Source organism: Heliangelus exortis, chromosome 4 (assembly GCF_036169615.1).
Source record: "Heliangelus exortis chromosome 4, bHelExo1.hap1, whole genome shotgun sequence".
Classification (NCBI taxonomy): domain Eukaryota; kingdom Metazoa; phylum Chordata; class Aves; order Apodiformes; family Trochilidae; genus Heliangelus; species Heliangelus exortis.
In genome coordinates, this window is record NC_092425.1 from 775,255 (window position 1) to 788,236 (window position 12,982).

General features: G+C 43.5%; 1 protein-coding gene across 16 annotated transcripts in view; it reads right to left on the minus strand.

Moving 5' to 3' along the window:
* ADGRL3 (adhesion G protein-coupled receptor L3) overlaps window positions 1-12,982 on the minus strand; it is a 406,353-nt gene that overhangs the window by 42,597 nt on the left and 350,774 nt on the right. For all 16 annotated transcript variants that reach the window (XM_071742547.1, XM_071742549.1, XM_071742548.1 and 13 more), the window contains 2 exons: window positions 6,087-6,153; window positions 4,786-4,877 (listed from right to left, as the gene is read on the minus strand). In XM_071742547.1, the coding sequence (XP_071598648.1) occupies window positions 4,786-4,877; window positions 6,087-6,153 (159 nt within the window). The remainder of the gene's footprint in view (window positions 1-4,785; window positions 4,878-6,086; window positions 6,154-12,982) is intronic.

Here is a 12,982-nt window from a genome sequence, read left to right on the forward strand (position 1 = left end):
GAGGCAGTGCTGGGAGGAGAGGGGATGCCTGCAGGACCTTCAAAGGAAAGGTTACATCTGTAAGGAAGAGAAAGGATGGTTTCTGGTCTCTGCTAGGAGAAAGGGGGTTTCAGTCTCTCCCCTCTGGCCATTTGGAGATGTCCTGTGTAACTTAAGGTGTGGCAGCTGCTTGGCTCCATTTCTGAATCCATCCCAGAACTTCCTTTTTATTAACCAAATAACTGTGTTCCTGACCCAATTTTCTACCATGTCAGTAACTTTACATGTGCCCCCTACATGGTGCACAACCACAACATACAGAAAAGACAGGACCTCAGATTTCAGTAGATATGATGAAGAGCACATCTGGATTACCATCAGCTCAGCCTCTCTTTTTGGTCTTTTGCTAATGCCACAATGGATGAGCAGTATTTGAATGGCTGCATAAGAAGCACTGTGCTGCCACACAATGCAAAGGATTTGAGGAAGGTTTTCAACTGAAAACCTCCATTTTGGAGACTATCCTTCCTAAGCATAAGGAAGCATGGATGGAACATGGATGGTCTGTCATGCTGCAGCATCTGGCACAGGCTGGAGGGAAACAAGGTGTGTGAGGACCACAAGCAGCCACAGGGCATGCCTGACCACCCAGAGAAGAGTCAATGGATGGGAAGGTAAAGAATCATGCTCTTCACATATAGATGTATTTTCCTTTGTCACATAATGCTTCCTACAGGAATATAAGGAAGATTCAGTGTACTGAAATACTTCGCATATCTCACAACTCACCAGCACAATAGAAAGTGTGAAGGAGAGGCTTCTAGCAGCTCAGCTCCAGAAATCACTCCACTTGGCAGCAACCTCCAGTAAAACAGTCTCACAGCTGCTCTAAAGAATTCCAGCTGGTACTATGTCCTTGTGAGGAGCCATCTGCTAGCACGAGTGCATCAGTACCACACTGATACTCCTGTAGTCTTCCACCTCAAAGACTATAAATGCAAGCAGCACAGGAGGCTTTTGTCATCCAGAAAGCTTGCGTGGGCCCTGGCTTGAGAGATGTGCCTTCCCTGCAAGCTGTGAGGACTGGGGAATCTGTCCTCCAAACCAACATCTGCCTGGGCACCTGTGCTGCCAGTGAGGCAGCTTGTGCTCATGAGCAGTCCTGCTGCTCCTTCTCATCCCACTTTTGCTCTCAGGAGAACCACGAGTGAGATACAAGTGATGTGGGCAGAGCTACCAAAAACTAAATGATGCTCCTCACTGTCTGTCTCTGCTCACAAGCTGCAAAGAGCAGTGATCACAGTGGACCTCGAGGACCCAGAAACAGGGAATGGAAAAGGCTGAGAAGGAAAATCCCCTCCTGCCCCATGTCTGGGGAGGCATGGGCAGAAGATACACACAGCACTCCAGAGGCAGGTGTTTCAGAGTCCTTGTCTGTGTCACTTCCTACTAAAGGCAGAAGACATCCTCACAATTTTAAGATGAACTCTTAAAAATTCTGTTTAAACATCCTGAAAGAATGAACTTTTTCAGAAGGTGCTAGGTAAAGGCACTATGCTTGGTGATGGCAGCTGCTGTGAAGTGGGAGCTAAGTGTGCTCTCCTGGCATCCCCAGCAGACACAGACACTCTTGCAGCTCTGAACAACAGACCCCACATCACATACACGAGCTCACACCTCCTAGCTACATACCCCCCAAAACAGGATGAGAGCAGGAACCTTGCTGTCTCAGGGGATGCAACCCACTGAGCTGGCTCAGTACCAACCTGCCTCACGGGGAGGATGCTCTCAGCAAAGGGGGAAGGACCCACGTGTGGCTCTCCTCCTTCCCTCTAGAGAATGCTGGGCTGAGCTGCAGATGTTAACTTGGGTACAAAACCCAAACAGAACAGCTCATCAGATCTGTCACTGGGCAACCCCTGGGTAACCACTGCTCCACCGTGGGAATGTCAGATTCTCCCATGCTGCACAATAATACAGGGACTGTTCCAGAAGGTTAGGGAAGTTTATTTTTACAACTTTGCACAGTACCTACAAATCTTTCAGCCACACAGCATCTGGTTCAGGCACTGCCCTTTGAATGGCTTTTCTGTTGGTGTAGTAATTAAAGGTATCCCAGGTGACATCTGATGCCTTATCAAGTTCATTAATTTAAGTGGGGTTATTTGGCTCTTTATTTTCTACACTTCATAATGTATTTTTAACCTTTAAAGTGACATAGGCAAGCACCAGATTGCACGGGCACTTATTAACAGCCTATTAAAATCTTTTACAGCCTTTATTTTAACATTGCCATAGGGAATCAAGTATTTTGCTGTTGTAGCACAGGCTCAGGATTTATGTTGTGAGAGCTTTGTCACAGCCTGACACAGAGCAATGCAAGGAAATGACCTGGGAGAACAAACTCCCATTCAGCTCCCCATGCACTGTGAACCTGCCACATGCAGGTGGCAGCAAGGGGCCCTCCAGTGCCCCTGGGTTGGGTTTGTAGAGAGAAACTGGTGGGACAAGCTGCAAGGCTCTGGGCATGGCACTCCTCTGGAGACACTGATCTGGGCTTTTTCAGCAACTGCACAGACCCAGAGGTGAGCTCAGAAAGGATCTTCCTGGTCACCTGTGAAATAACCTGGTCTGTGCCTTTTTATTCCAGACTATTCTACACATCCACATTGTGTACTGAGAGGTGGTGACTCTGAAGAAGAACACTCTGATCTTGCAGAGAAGAAGGCTACAGTTTTACCTAGAAGATGACCTTGATCCTACCAATGACTTTTCCAAAGACTACAAGCCCCTCACACTCTTAAGAAAGTTTCATGAAAGGTAAAATCACTTCTCTGTAAAATTCTGCACCTTCTTCTAACTCAAGCATATCTGGTAGTGAGACAACACATGCCTTAGACTTAGAAAAATTAACTTTTCCTGTTCAGGTATTCAGAAATTACAATCAAGTCCCATCTTAAATTCCTCTTTTGGTAAACTTTCAAGGGTGAGCTTGGGGCCTTCCCAAGCTTATGTTATGTTTCTCTTATTTTTTTCAAGCATAAAAAATGTCATTTGTAATAAAGCAACATGTTTGGATGGGTTTCAGCACCATCCTCAGAAGTATCTTAATTGCATGTGTTTTCAAAATGTTTTAATGAATTCATACCAGGAATAGACACTCATATGCCAAAGAACCTATAAAATATTTTGCAGTGACATTATAATTGATTGTAACTAGTTGTAGAAGTTCCTGGCATTTTAAACAAAGACAGCAGAGATTAGCACAAGCAAGATTATTCAGTAGGCAATTATTATTTCTGCTTTAATTATAAGGACTTTGGTTTCCTTTTTTTTTTTTTTTTAACCCAGTTCTTAATTTAAATATCATACTGCAAGTCTTCCCAGACAGATTTTGTGTGGGTAACCTTAGAAAGACTGTTCCCAGTGAGCAATCCCACAGCTCTAATGCATGATGATTAGTCACACTAATCAGTGTTATTAAATGTACCATTCTTTTAATGCCTCATCCAAGCCTGTTTGAAAGATTATCATGCTGGGATCAGTCCTGCACATGCAGGAGGAACTGCTCCTCCAGTTTCACCTTACACTTCAGTGCTGGCAGAACAAACAGAGCAGCCAGCCAGCTACCTGGACAGGGACAGACATGGTGACCCTGTGGGTCCCTCAGCTCCCTGGGGTCTCTTGCACTTGTACAGGCTTTGGTCCCCTTTCTTCTCTCAACCCTCAAAGAAGCTGCCACCTAAGAAACTAAAACAAAGCTCCAAAGGACCACCCCAGGTTGTTACAGGTCAGTGGCATTGCCAGCCTTTCCTGCTGGGGAAGTTTCAAGGTAAGACTGACCTAGTTTAAATCAAAGCCTCATCTGTGAAAGCAGCTCAGCAGTAAAACAACAACCTTGCTGAGAACTGCCTGGCAACTGTGCAGTTCAGTCACATCCTAATGAGCTCCCCTCATGCCTTTTCTCCTGCCTCCACCATGGAAGAGAGGGGAGAACCCACTTCCAGCTGTGCCACACAATGCTCTCCTTTCCTGGATGGGCAGTAAAGCTCTGACTCCCAACAACTTCCTCCTCCTGAAGTTCATTACGTGGTTTTATTAATAAGCAGAATTCCATCTTATCATGCACTGCACCTGAAATCCCACTTGTATTTTTGAAGAGAGTAATTAAAGCCAGAGGTACTTGAATAAACAGGCACTGATGCAGACTAATATTCCATCAATATAATGAAGCAGCTTGCTAGGCAGTAAGATGTTAACCACGTTCAAGGGCAAACCACACCTTGGCTGGCAAGCACATCCTCTGATGTGGGCACCCCCTGGTAAACTCCTGGTGAGATAGCTGAAAGTAATCAGATTCTGGGGAGAATTTGGCCATTAAGTCTGTCAGGGGCCAAAACAAACAGAAAAGAAGTAAGGCTGTCATCCTCAGAGCACAGAGAAATAGGAATGATCAACTATTTGAGCACTTTCCCTGTAGAGTCTGCAGCAATTAGCTGGTAATTATCAGACATGATTTCCTTTTTCATAGAGGGACCAGGAGGTTACCTGCTCAAGGACAGCAAATGCAACTTTGCTTCCTTCATGCAAAATGCCATCACTGGCAGGCAAATCCCAAATAAAGACACTGCTTCATCATCAGCTGAAGCTGGTACCCATTAGAAACCCTTCTGCAGTGACACAGCCCAAGCCATGCCCCCTGCTTATCACTGCTGCCAGCAGAGCTGGTTCCTCTGCATGCTCCTCAGAGGAAAGGTGGCATTAACAGCAAAAGACAGAAAGAAAAAAAAAAAACCAAGCACTTACTTGATATTGTCAAGACATCCAGATTCAGGTTTCAGTATGGCAGTATGATGAAACATTTTATAGAGAGCAATCCCAAGGAAGATGACATTAAGCTGCAATGAGGGAAGGGAAAAAAACCCAAGGGTTACCTGACACAGCAAAACAGGATGGGGAGAATGTTTGCTTCTCTGTAACAGATGAGTTGCTGTAGGAAATGTAGCTCTCCTACAATTTTATAGCAACTGAATCACAGAAAATTGCCAAGCATTTGGTAAGCTGAGCTGGCCTCCAGGACCTGGGATGTCACTGAATTACCAAAGCCATGGCACTACATTACTGACATGGGACTCGTTCCTACATCACCTGCAGTGCCTCAAATGATGTTGGGGCAAATTAAAAATGTTATAATGGCTCTTCTTTGGGAAGTGTACAGTCATGAAAAGGCATTCCAAGCATCTTGCTTTAGCCAGCCCAATTGTAACAAACCAAAAAAACACCTTTTTTCTAGGAATGTATCTTTTAAATATGGTGTAACAGGGGAGACATGGGGAGGGAAATTGTGACTGCTGAAGATGCTCAGCACAACACAAAGTTGATAAACAGAAAGGAAGAGTTTGATTTGTTCTGTAAAAGATGCAGTGGTGTTTCAGTGCCTCAGTCTTAACGTGGCTGCCTGTTAATTCCTGGAAAAAATTGGCCCCAAAAGCTTAAGCTGTGGTTTGAGACATAATCAGTAAGGTAAGATACTGTGTTCTGAAGGAATTGCTTAAGGGGAAAGCAACCCCAACAGCTGTAGCTCCTCCCTGATGTTGAAGCCTGCTGAAATAGTCCCCAGTTGCAGGACAAGCAGAAGAAGCAGGGACAATGTTTGTACTGAGGTGAGAGGTCCTGGTTTGCTGTGTTAGAAAAACTGCAGTCTATTCAAAACTGGCTTATTTAAGCCACAAAATCCCCATCAAATCTCTTCCAGTTTGAACTTTTATTTCATTCCTCCCAACTGAGATTTCCCTTTTTTGAATGAGTAACGAAAAGCTTTGGAAATCAAAAGGAAGAGGCAGTGAGGGGCACTAAACAGATTTTGGCACTTCTAACAGTCCAATGGTAGAACCAAACTCTGCAAGCACCCACTCCAAAACTCAGCCTGTTTTGGTCAAGTATTTTGCAATGCCATAATGAGGCTCTAATTGGTCCTGCCAGGTGGGGCGAATGAAGAACATGCCTTTCTCAAGTTAATCTGTGTAAATTAAAGATAAAGAGTAAAGGGACAGCAAAAGTTTTATTTCTTGACCTGAGAGACAGAGTAGTTAATTAGGAGTTCTTACCATAATTATCAAGGTCGCTGGTCCTATAAAGCTCCAGATGAAGTAGGTGTCAAGTCGGAGCCAACATCTGTAATGAAACACAGGGGAGGGAAGGCATTCAGGGATTGCACCCAGCACATACATCAAGAGGCAGAGAGTGACAGAGAAGAATGTGAGCTGCAAAACATGTCGGTGGGAGACAGGAAATATTACACTGCTTGTTCATTTAAATGCTGAATTATATGCCCAATTTCTGGCAGTGCTATTGATGGAGTAAGATAATTATCTCTGGAGGAAGCAGGGAGAAAATGACACGAGGCCTGGCTGCTAAGGCTTTCTGCATCTGCTGGAAAAAATCTTGAAACTGTGGGGACTTTTTAAGGAAGGGCTCTGATGAGCGTCCATGGATCTTTCTTTTTGCTTTAAGTTCCTCTTCCTTCTCTGGCTCTGATGCAGCTGTCAAGTGAGATGACATTTCTCCAGCAAGCAGATCAGAGCAAATTTGGTGCAAACAGGAAGCACGATTTGGGTAACAGAAGGCTGAAGTTTAATTAGGTTCAGCAACTTCCCCTTTAGAGCATTTTATTTCCCTGAACCTCCAGAGTGCTTTGTTTTCACTAATGTTTCAGGGGTTGCATATGGTCTGTGCTACCACATGAAGTTGATTCATGGCCTAAAACTAAATTATTAATTGCTTAATTTCAACTGCATTTAATACTCCCCACATTTTTAAGGCCCCTGGGAAATTACATTTCCATTCCTAGTTCCTTCTAGGCAGCAGGAAGATAAAATGGCAGTGAGTGGTTACAAGAAAGATGAATATAAATTCCAAGAAAGTTTTGTGTGATGTTTAAAATAACACTATCTTGTTGTGTTTGCCATGCTGTAAATCACAGCTCCATTTATACACAGAGGACTAAGAAAGCATAAAACCATTTTTATACTAAGCATACAATGGAATTTCATAATTAGGCAAGCAACAGGAACTGTATATATGAATCTAGAATGGTACATGAGGTAACAGTTCTCATAAAGACAGCCCTACTGCATGTGCTGAATGTTTTTCCCCTTCCAGTGGAACCTGCAACAGGCAGGGAAGAGATGAGCAGGGGCTGCCTGCCAAGAGAATAAAGCGTGCCCTGAACCTCTGTGACTGGGAGAAGACAAGATACAAATAAAATCAAAGACGTAGATAAAGCTTCTCACTTCCCCCCTGACCATATAAATTTCAGGTCTTGTCACTGCTGAAGATGTATCGATATTTGCGTGGCTGTGCCACCATTTGTCACAAATTAAAATGCCATCCTTCCCCTGACCATCACTCCTGAGCTGCCTCTGCAGCTGCTCATCCAAAACCTTCATGAGACAGCATCAAAATCTTAATGCGAGAGGCAAATAGATGCTTTCAGAGCAATTACAGGGAAATCTTGTTGCTTCTGTTGCTGCTGAAGTTCAAGGTGATTTAGATGCAGCTGGTAATAGAACAACACAAGTGACTGGAAATTATCTGAATCTTATTTCCTGTAGGAAAGGGTTTATGTGATCATGACATCTGTGTATCATATACAATAATGTCTGAAATGCCACCAAATTGCACCTAGATTTGACAGAGGAATGGAGGTTTCAAGGCTAATGAAGTACCTATAAAAAGTGCTCCTCCTCATCACAGAAAAAGGTGTCTGTGCAGCAGCAGCTCACACACTACCTGGCCTTTCAGACTTTATACCTAACCCATCCCTAGGAAAAACTATAACCAGTACTTATGCATCAGCTGCCACATATAAATCAGGGAATACACATCTCCACAACTTTTTTATACTGATAATAAGAGTGCTGGTGTGGGCCGGGACTCAGAGGATTTTTTTTTTTTTTTAAATAAAAACATTTTAAACTTTTTTTTTTGCCAGTTTAGCATTCAAAACATTCCTCTGCTGCACAGGAGGTGGGAGCACAGTACATTTTAATCACCAAGTGACTTGGTTTACCTTCAGCTCAGAAAAAGCAAGCTGGCTCTTAGAGAGCCCAGGGAAGAGGGAAAACAAACTCTCTTTACTTCTTAAAGCATTATGGCCAGCCATCTGGTCACATCTGATGCAGGTGTTTTTGAATGTGTACAGATTGGGACATGAGGAAAATTGGTGAAAGCTGTAATACAGCAAAAGGGGAAAACTGTGCCAGGCTTAGTAAAGAAGTGCAAAGCAACTGGTTTCCTTTAGAGCCAGCAAAATGGATGAAAATGTCAACCTGTTCTCCTAAAAAAAAAATCTGTCTCTGCTTGTGGACCACAATTCAGTGACAAGAGATGGATGCTACAGATAGGAAGCCAAGTCCAGCCCTCAAGATATGGTAGGGACAGGAAAGGGGCAGAAGTATCCTCTTCCAACAAGAGACAGCTTCATCTAAGGATGAATACAGCTTGTGAAAACCACAGAAAGTTTTTTGGGTGGGTTTTTTTTTTCTATCTGTACACTTTAAAGAATGTGATGTAATTTTTATTTTTTTGAGTAAGAAAATCACCTTTCTACGAAAGTGTATGACACTCAAGCTTGAGTGACTAAGAGGAGAGCTGCAGGACTGGCTCTAATCCACAGAGGATCTTAAAAAAGCCAGTTTTTTTGTGGTAATCAGGAAGAGATGCAACTTTGAACCTGTTTAAGTCATGCCTCATTAAAAATGCAAATTAAGACCAAAACATCAAAACACAGGCATCCTGCCAACTGCATTGAGGAGCTGTAAATTGCTAATCAGACAAGTACCACACTGAGCTTTTCTTCTCTTAAAAGACAAAAACTCACATGCACAATGAGCTGCATAAATCAGCTCCTCAAAACAAGGAAGTAATCAGGCAACTCACTTCCCAAAGTTGCTCATCTTGGGCTCCTCAGTTACTTCTGCCCCCCATGCCCAGCTGCACCACCAACAAACAGTCTTGCTGCTTACAAGTTTAGACTGAGCAGCCCCTAGGCAACTGCTCTGCTCAGTGCAAGGCAGTGATCAGCTGAAAGCCTGGGAATGCTGCTCAAAACACCAGTTCTTCTTCCAGCAGTCCCACCAACTTACTCAGTGCTCTGTGGCACTGCTTTCCTTTACTGTCTGATCTCCTCTTCCACACTGACAAGTTGCTATGTTCACCCAAAGCTTTTCCCAACTCATAAAGACTACAAAGGCTTTGTTTTTTGCATGGTTTCTACCAAACATTAAACGGTCCCTGGTGTGCATTAAGTAAAGAATCATTAGCTGTCACTGGACTGTAACATTTGAAAAGCTCTAAAATACCATGTTGTTCATAGGAGCTCAGAGGTTTGCTCCACCTGGCCATACAGGCTCCTGGGCTGGGAGCAGCAGTCACAGGGCTGCACCAGATGTGCCTTTCAAGGGTGCAGCACATGTTCTGCTTCATGCACTCCTGGGCCCACACTGCTTGTGCTTCCAGTTCCCCCAGATTAGTTCAAACAAGTCCAGTGGAGCTTCCCAAGGCAGAGTGTGCTGTTACCAGCTATTTTCTGAGCAACATTAACATGCACAAAACGTCAGTGGCTGGCTGACAGACTTGGGAGGCTGTACAGACACCAAGCTTTCATTTTGCTTTCTGACAGCTGGACTGCTTACCATGTATATCCTACTTTACAGCATCCCAAAAGGGGAGGAGAAAGAAGGAGAAACGGAAGAGAAATTCCTGTCAGGATGAATTTGATCACCAGTGAGTGAATATACCTACAAGTACATTTTCTAAAATTTATGGAACCATTGAAAGCACAGCCACTTGCCTCTGGGATTTGTAAGAGGCATTGACATGGAACCCAGGAGAGTATGGGACTATGGAATAGCTGTTGATTTTGGGCAGCCTGTTACTTGAAAGAGAACTCTCCAAGGGAAGCTGCTGAGCTCTTAATCTAGCTTCTACTCAACCATCACACAGCATCTTCTTTTTTGCAGCAAAGCTTGAGATAAGGCCATTCAAGACTCATCAGCTGAAGACCTGGCCTGTAAGAAATGGGTCACTTGAAAGTTCTCATGAGCATTGCAGAATTATTTGACAGAGTTGGGGGACCACACTATCTGCAGAGGGGCCTCCTGCTTTTCAACTTTATCCAGGAATTACCATCAGAGCAAGGTGAAAATGCTACATTTCTGCTTCATTTGGGGAAAAGAGCCACACATGGCTCAGCTTGCTCACATGGGATGATCCTCAATGGAGTCACTACACTGCTGCTTGCTTATAAAAGCAAGTTCATCTCCTAGTATGAGGAGTTTGAACTGTTCTTAAGAAAAAAAACACCAAAAAACCCAACAGCCCCTTTTCCCTCAATGCCCCCAGTACAACCAGTAACTGGAGAAGGATCAATTCTAATGTTGGGAACACAGTATCTTTACTGTAATGCAGTATCTTTACTGGGCAGCTACTCCACAATGCCAGTATGAACACTGGGACATGAAGAGACTAGAACAGAAAACCACAAGCACCAAGTGATGAGCAAAAGCAGAGAGAGGAGTGAGTGAACACCTGCTCCTGGCTGTGTAATCCAGGCATGTGGTACAGGAGGGTTGGATTTAGAAAGGAAAATGAAATAAAGAAAAGCCACATTGGGTGTCTAAGCAAATAATTCTGAGATGTATGAATGGTGGCACCAAATGCCAGGCAAAAAACAAATAACACTAACAGCTCCATAAGTCCTGCTTAAACAAATGCAATAAATAATGGAGGGAGGCAAGTAATATATTCCAGAGGATGTTTTACAAAACCTGGCAAAACCAAACAACTTCTTGCAATCAAATTATGTATGCCTGGCATATAGTTCACTACAAATTCTAATCAGTTCTACCCTTCTAATAACATTATACAGAAAAATACATCATCATCCATCAACCAGATGGAGCATGATAGTTATACAAAACATATTGTATGTTTTTTATTTTCCACTATGGGAATGTGATAAAATTGTGCACTCTGGAATTAGAGATTATAAATAAATATTTTAGGCTCTGCAAATCTCTGTAAATATTTATTTACAAAATACGTGTTTAATCATCAAAAATACTACTTCATGCTCTGGGGAGGGAGAGAATTTTTACTGGCTCAGACACAGAACTGCTGTTTCCTCAACACAAAGACAGCAAAGTTTTCTTGTTCACCTCCTGAGAATTTCAGCCAAGCTTTCTGACTGTACCTCTCATGCCAGCATCGTTGGGAAAAGGCAGCGTATCCCATGGAGTATGTTTATTTTGCTGTGCTTCAGGAAGGTCCATATATCCATTTACCAGAAGCAGGAACATCTCAGCAATGCAGAGCTGCCAAGGTGCTTTACAGGAGCTGTGGTTTTGTGCTGTATGTTCCCACTCTCCAGCCAGTCACACACAACCTACACTGGTACCCTGCTTGTCCCTGCACAGCATCACAGGGGACTTTGCAAAGATGAGAGCAGCTGCAAATCAAATACTTTCTCACATCCAAAGTGATAACCTTGAGGTTGGGGATGTCCCTTTACTATGGGGGAACAACATAAGACATTTTCAAGACCCAGCAGTCAAAGAGCACTGTAAAGAGAAAGTAGCTGGGGAAGACAAAGCTTTCATTGCAAAGTAGCTGCAGTGCTGCTTTTTCTTTGTAGGCAGCCCAAAACACTGAGACAGAAGGAAACAGGATCACTCTGGAGCTTCAAGCCCTGCAATGGCAATGCTGCAGAAGTCACAGGAGGAAGAGTGTGGAAGGCAGCCACTAAAACACCAGACTGAGAACTGGATCAGTGGAGACAGAGCTCCAGAGATGGCAGATGTGTGGGAGCATCTCAGCTGGCTTTCCAGGGTGCCAGACTCATGGCTCTCATGTCTCTAAGGTTCAACTTGCCTCATGCAAGCCACTGTGAAGAGATAAGGTCTTCTGTAGACACACAGAGTAAGGACAGATTTGTCTAAAGGACAAGGCAGAATGTTTCAGTACCTGATTAAATGAGGGCTCATATGTCACTCAAGAGGGGATGTGAACAGAAGAGTTGGCTGGGGAAGACAGCAGGTGGCAGCTGATGGAAACAGTCTTCTCCAGGAACTCTAATTAGCTGTTGGTTTATTTTTTTTCTTTGCCCTCTAGGCCTGTCAAAGTTGGTCAAACTACTCTGGATAAATTGGTAGAGATACCTGAAAACTTACTCCCTCCTATCTTCATCTGTGTGGGCCATTTCCCTTCCACAAAGCATGACATTTTTACCAGTTCAGGTTGCTCTTCCACTCACGGGAGGAAGACATTAGAAATACCCAGTTGGGATCTCAGCCTAACAGCTGGCAAGGTAATGGATCATGAGCAGCTCCACTGCCCTATGTACTTGCTTCCACAAGGCATGAGGTCCAAACATACCATAAGGGTTTCAGGCAAAAATTCTGCAGTGGAATCTAACAGAATAGCAACTGCTGCCATGGCCTGACCCGACCTATGGTAAGAAGAGTTTTAAAAATGCCACCAGCTCATTGTGTTAGATTGAGCCCTTAATTCAGTTAAAATGACAGGGGAAAGGCAGTCTGACAAGGGAAAATAGAAAAAAGAGTCAATAAAACCCACGTCGTTAGTGCTATTGTAACAAAGCTGACAAAGAACATTTGGTTCAATTCTCCCTTTGTTTTCCATTAGGAGGTCTTGCACAATCATCAGAATTGTCCTTTGATACTAGCTTCAACAATGCTGAAAACATTTAAGAATATTCATAATGATAAATGATGTGGCTGTTCTGATTTGCATGGAGCCTAATGCAATCCACAGTCACCAGCTATTCCTCTTGCAGGCTCTGCTAATTTGATTGAACACTTTAAAAAGAGAAGAGAGCAGAAAGCACTGTTTCATCATCCAAGTGAGAAATACTCTCTGGTTAGAGAAGGATGACCTTGCTGATGGAGTACCCAGCTGAGACCTGGGACAGCCACCTCTCCTC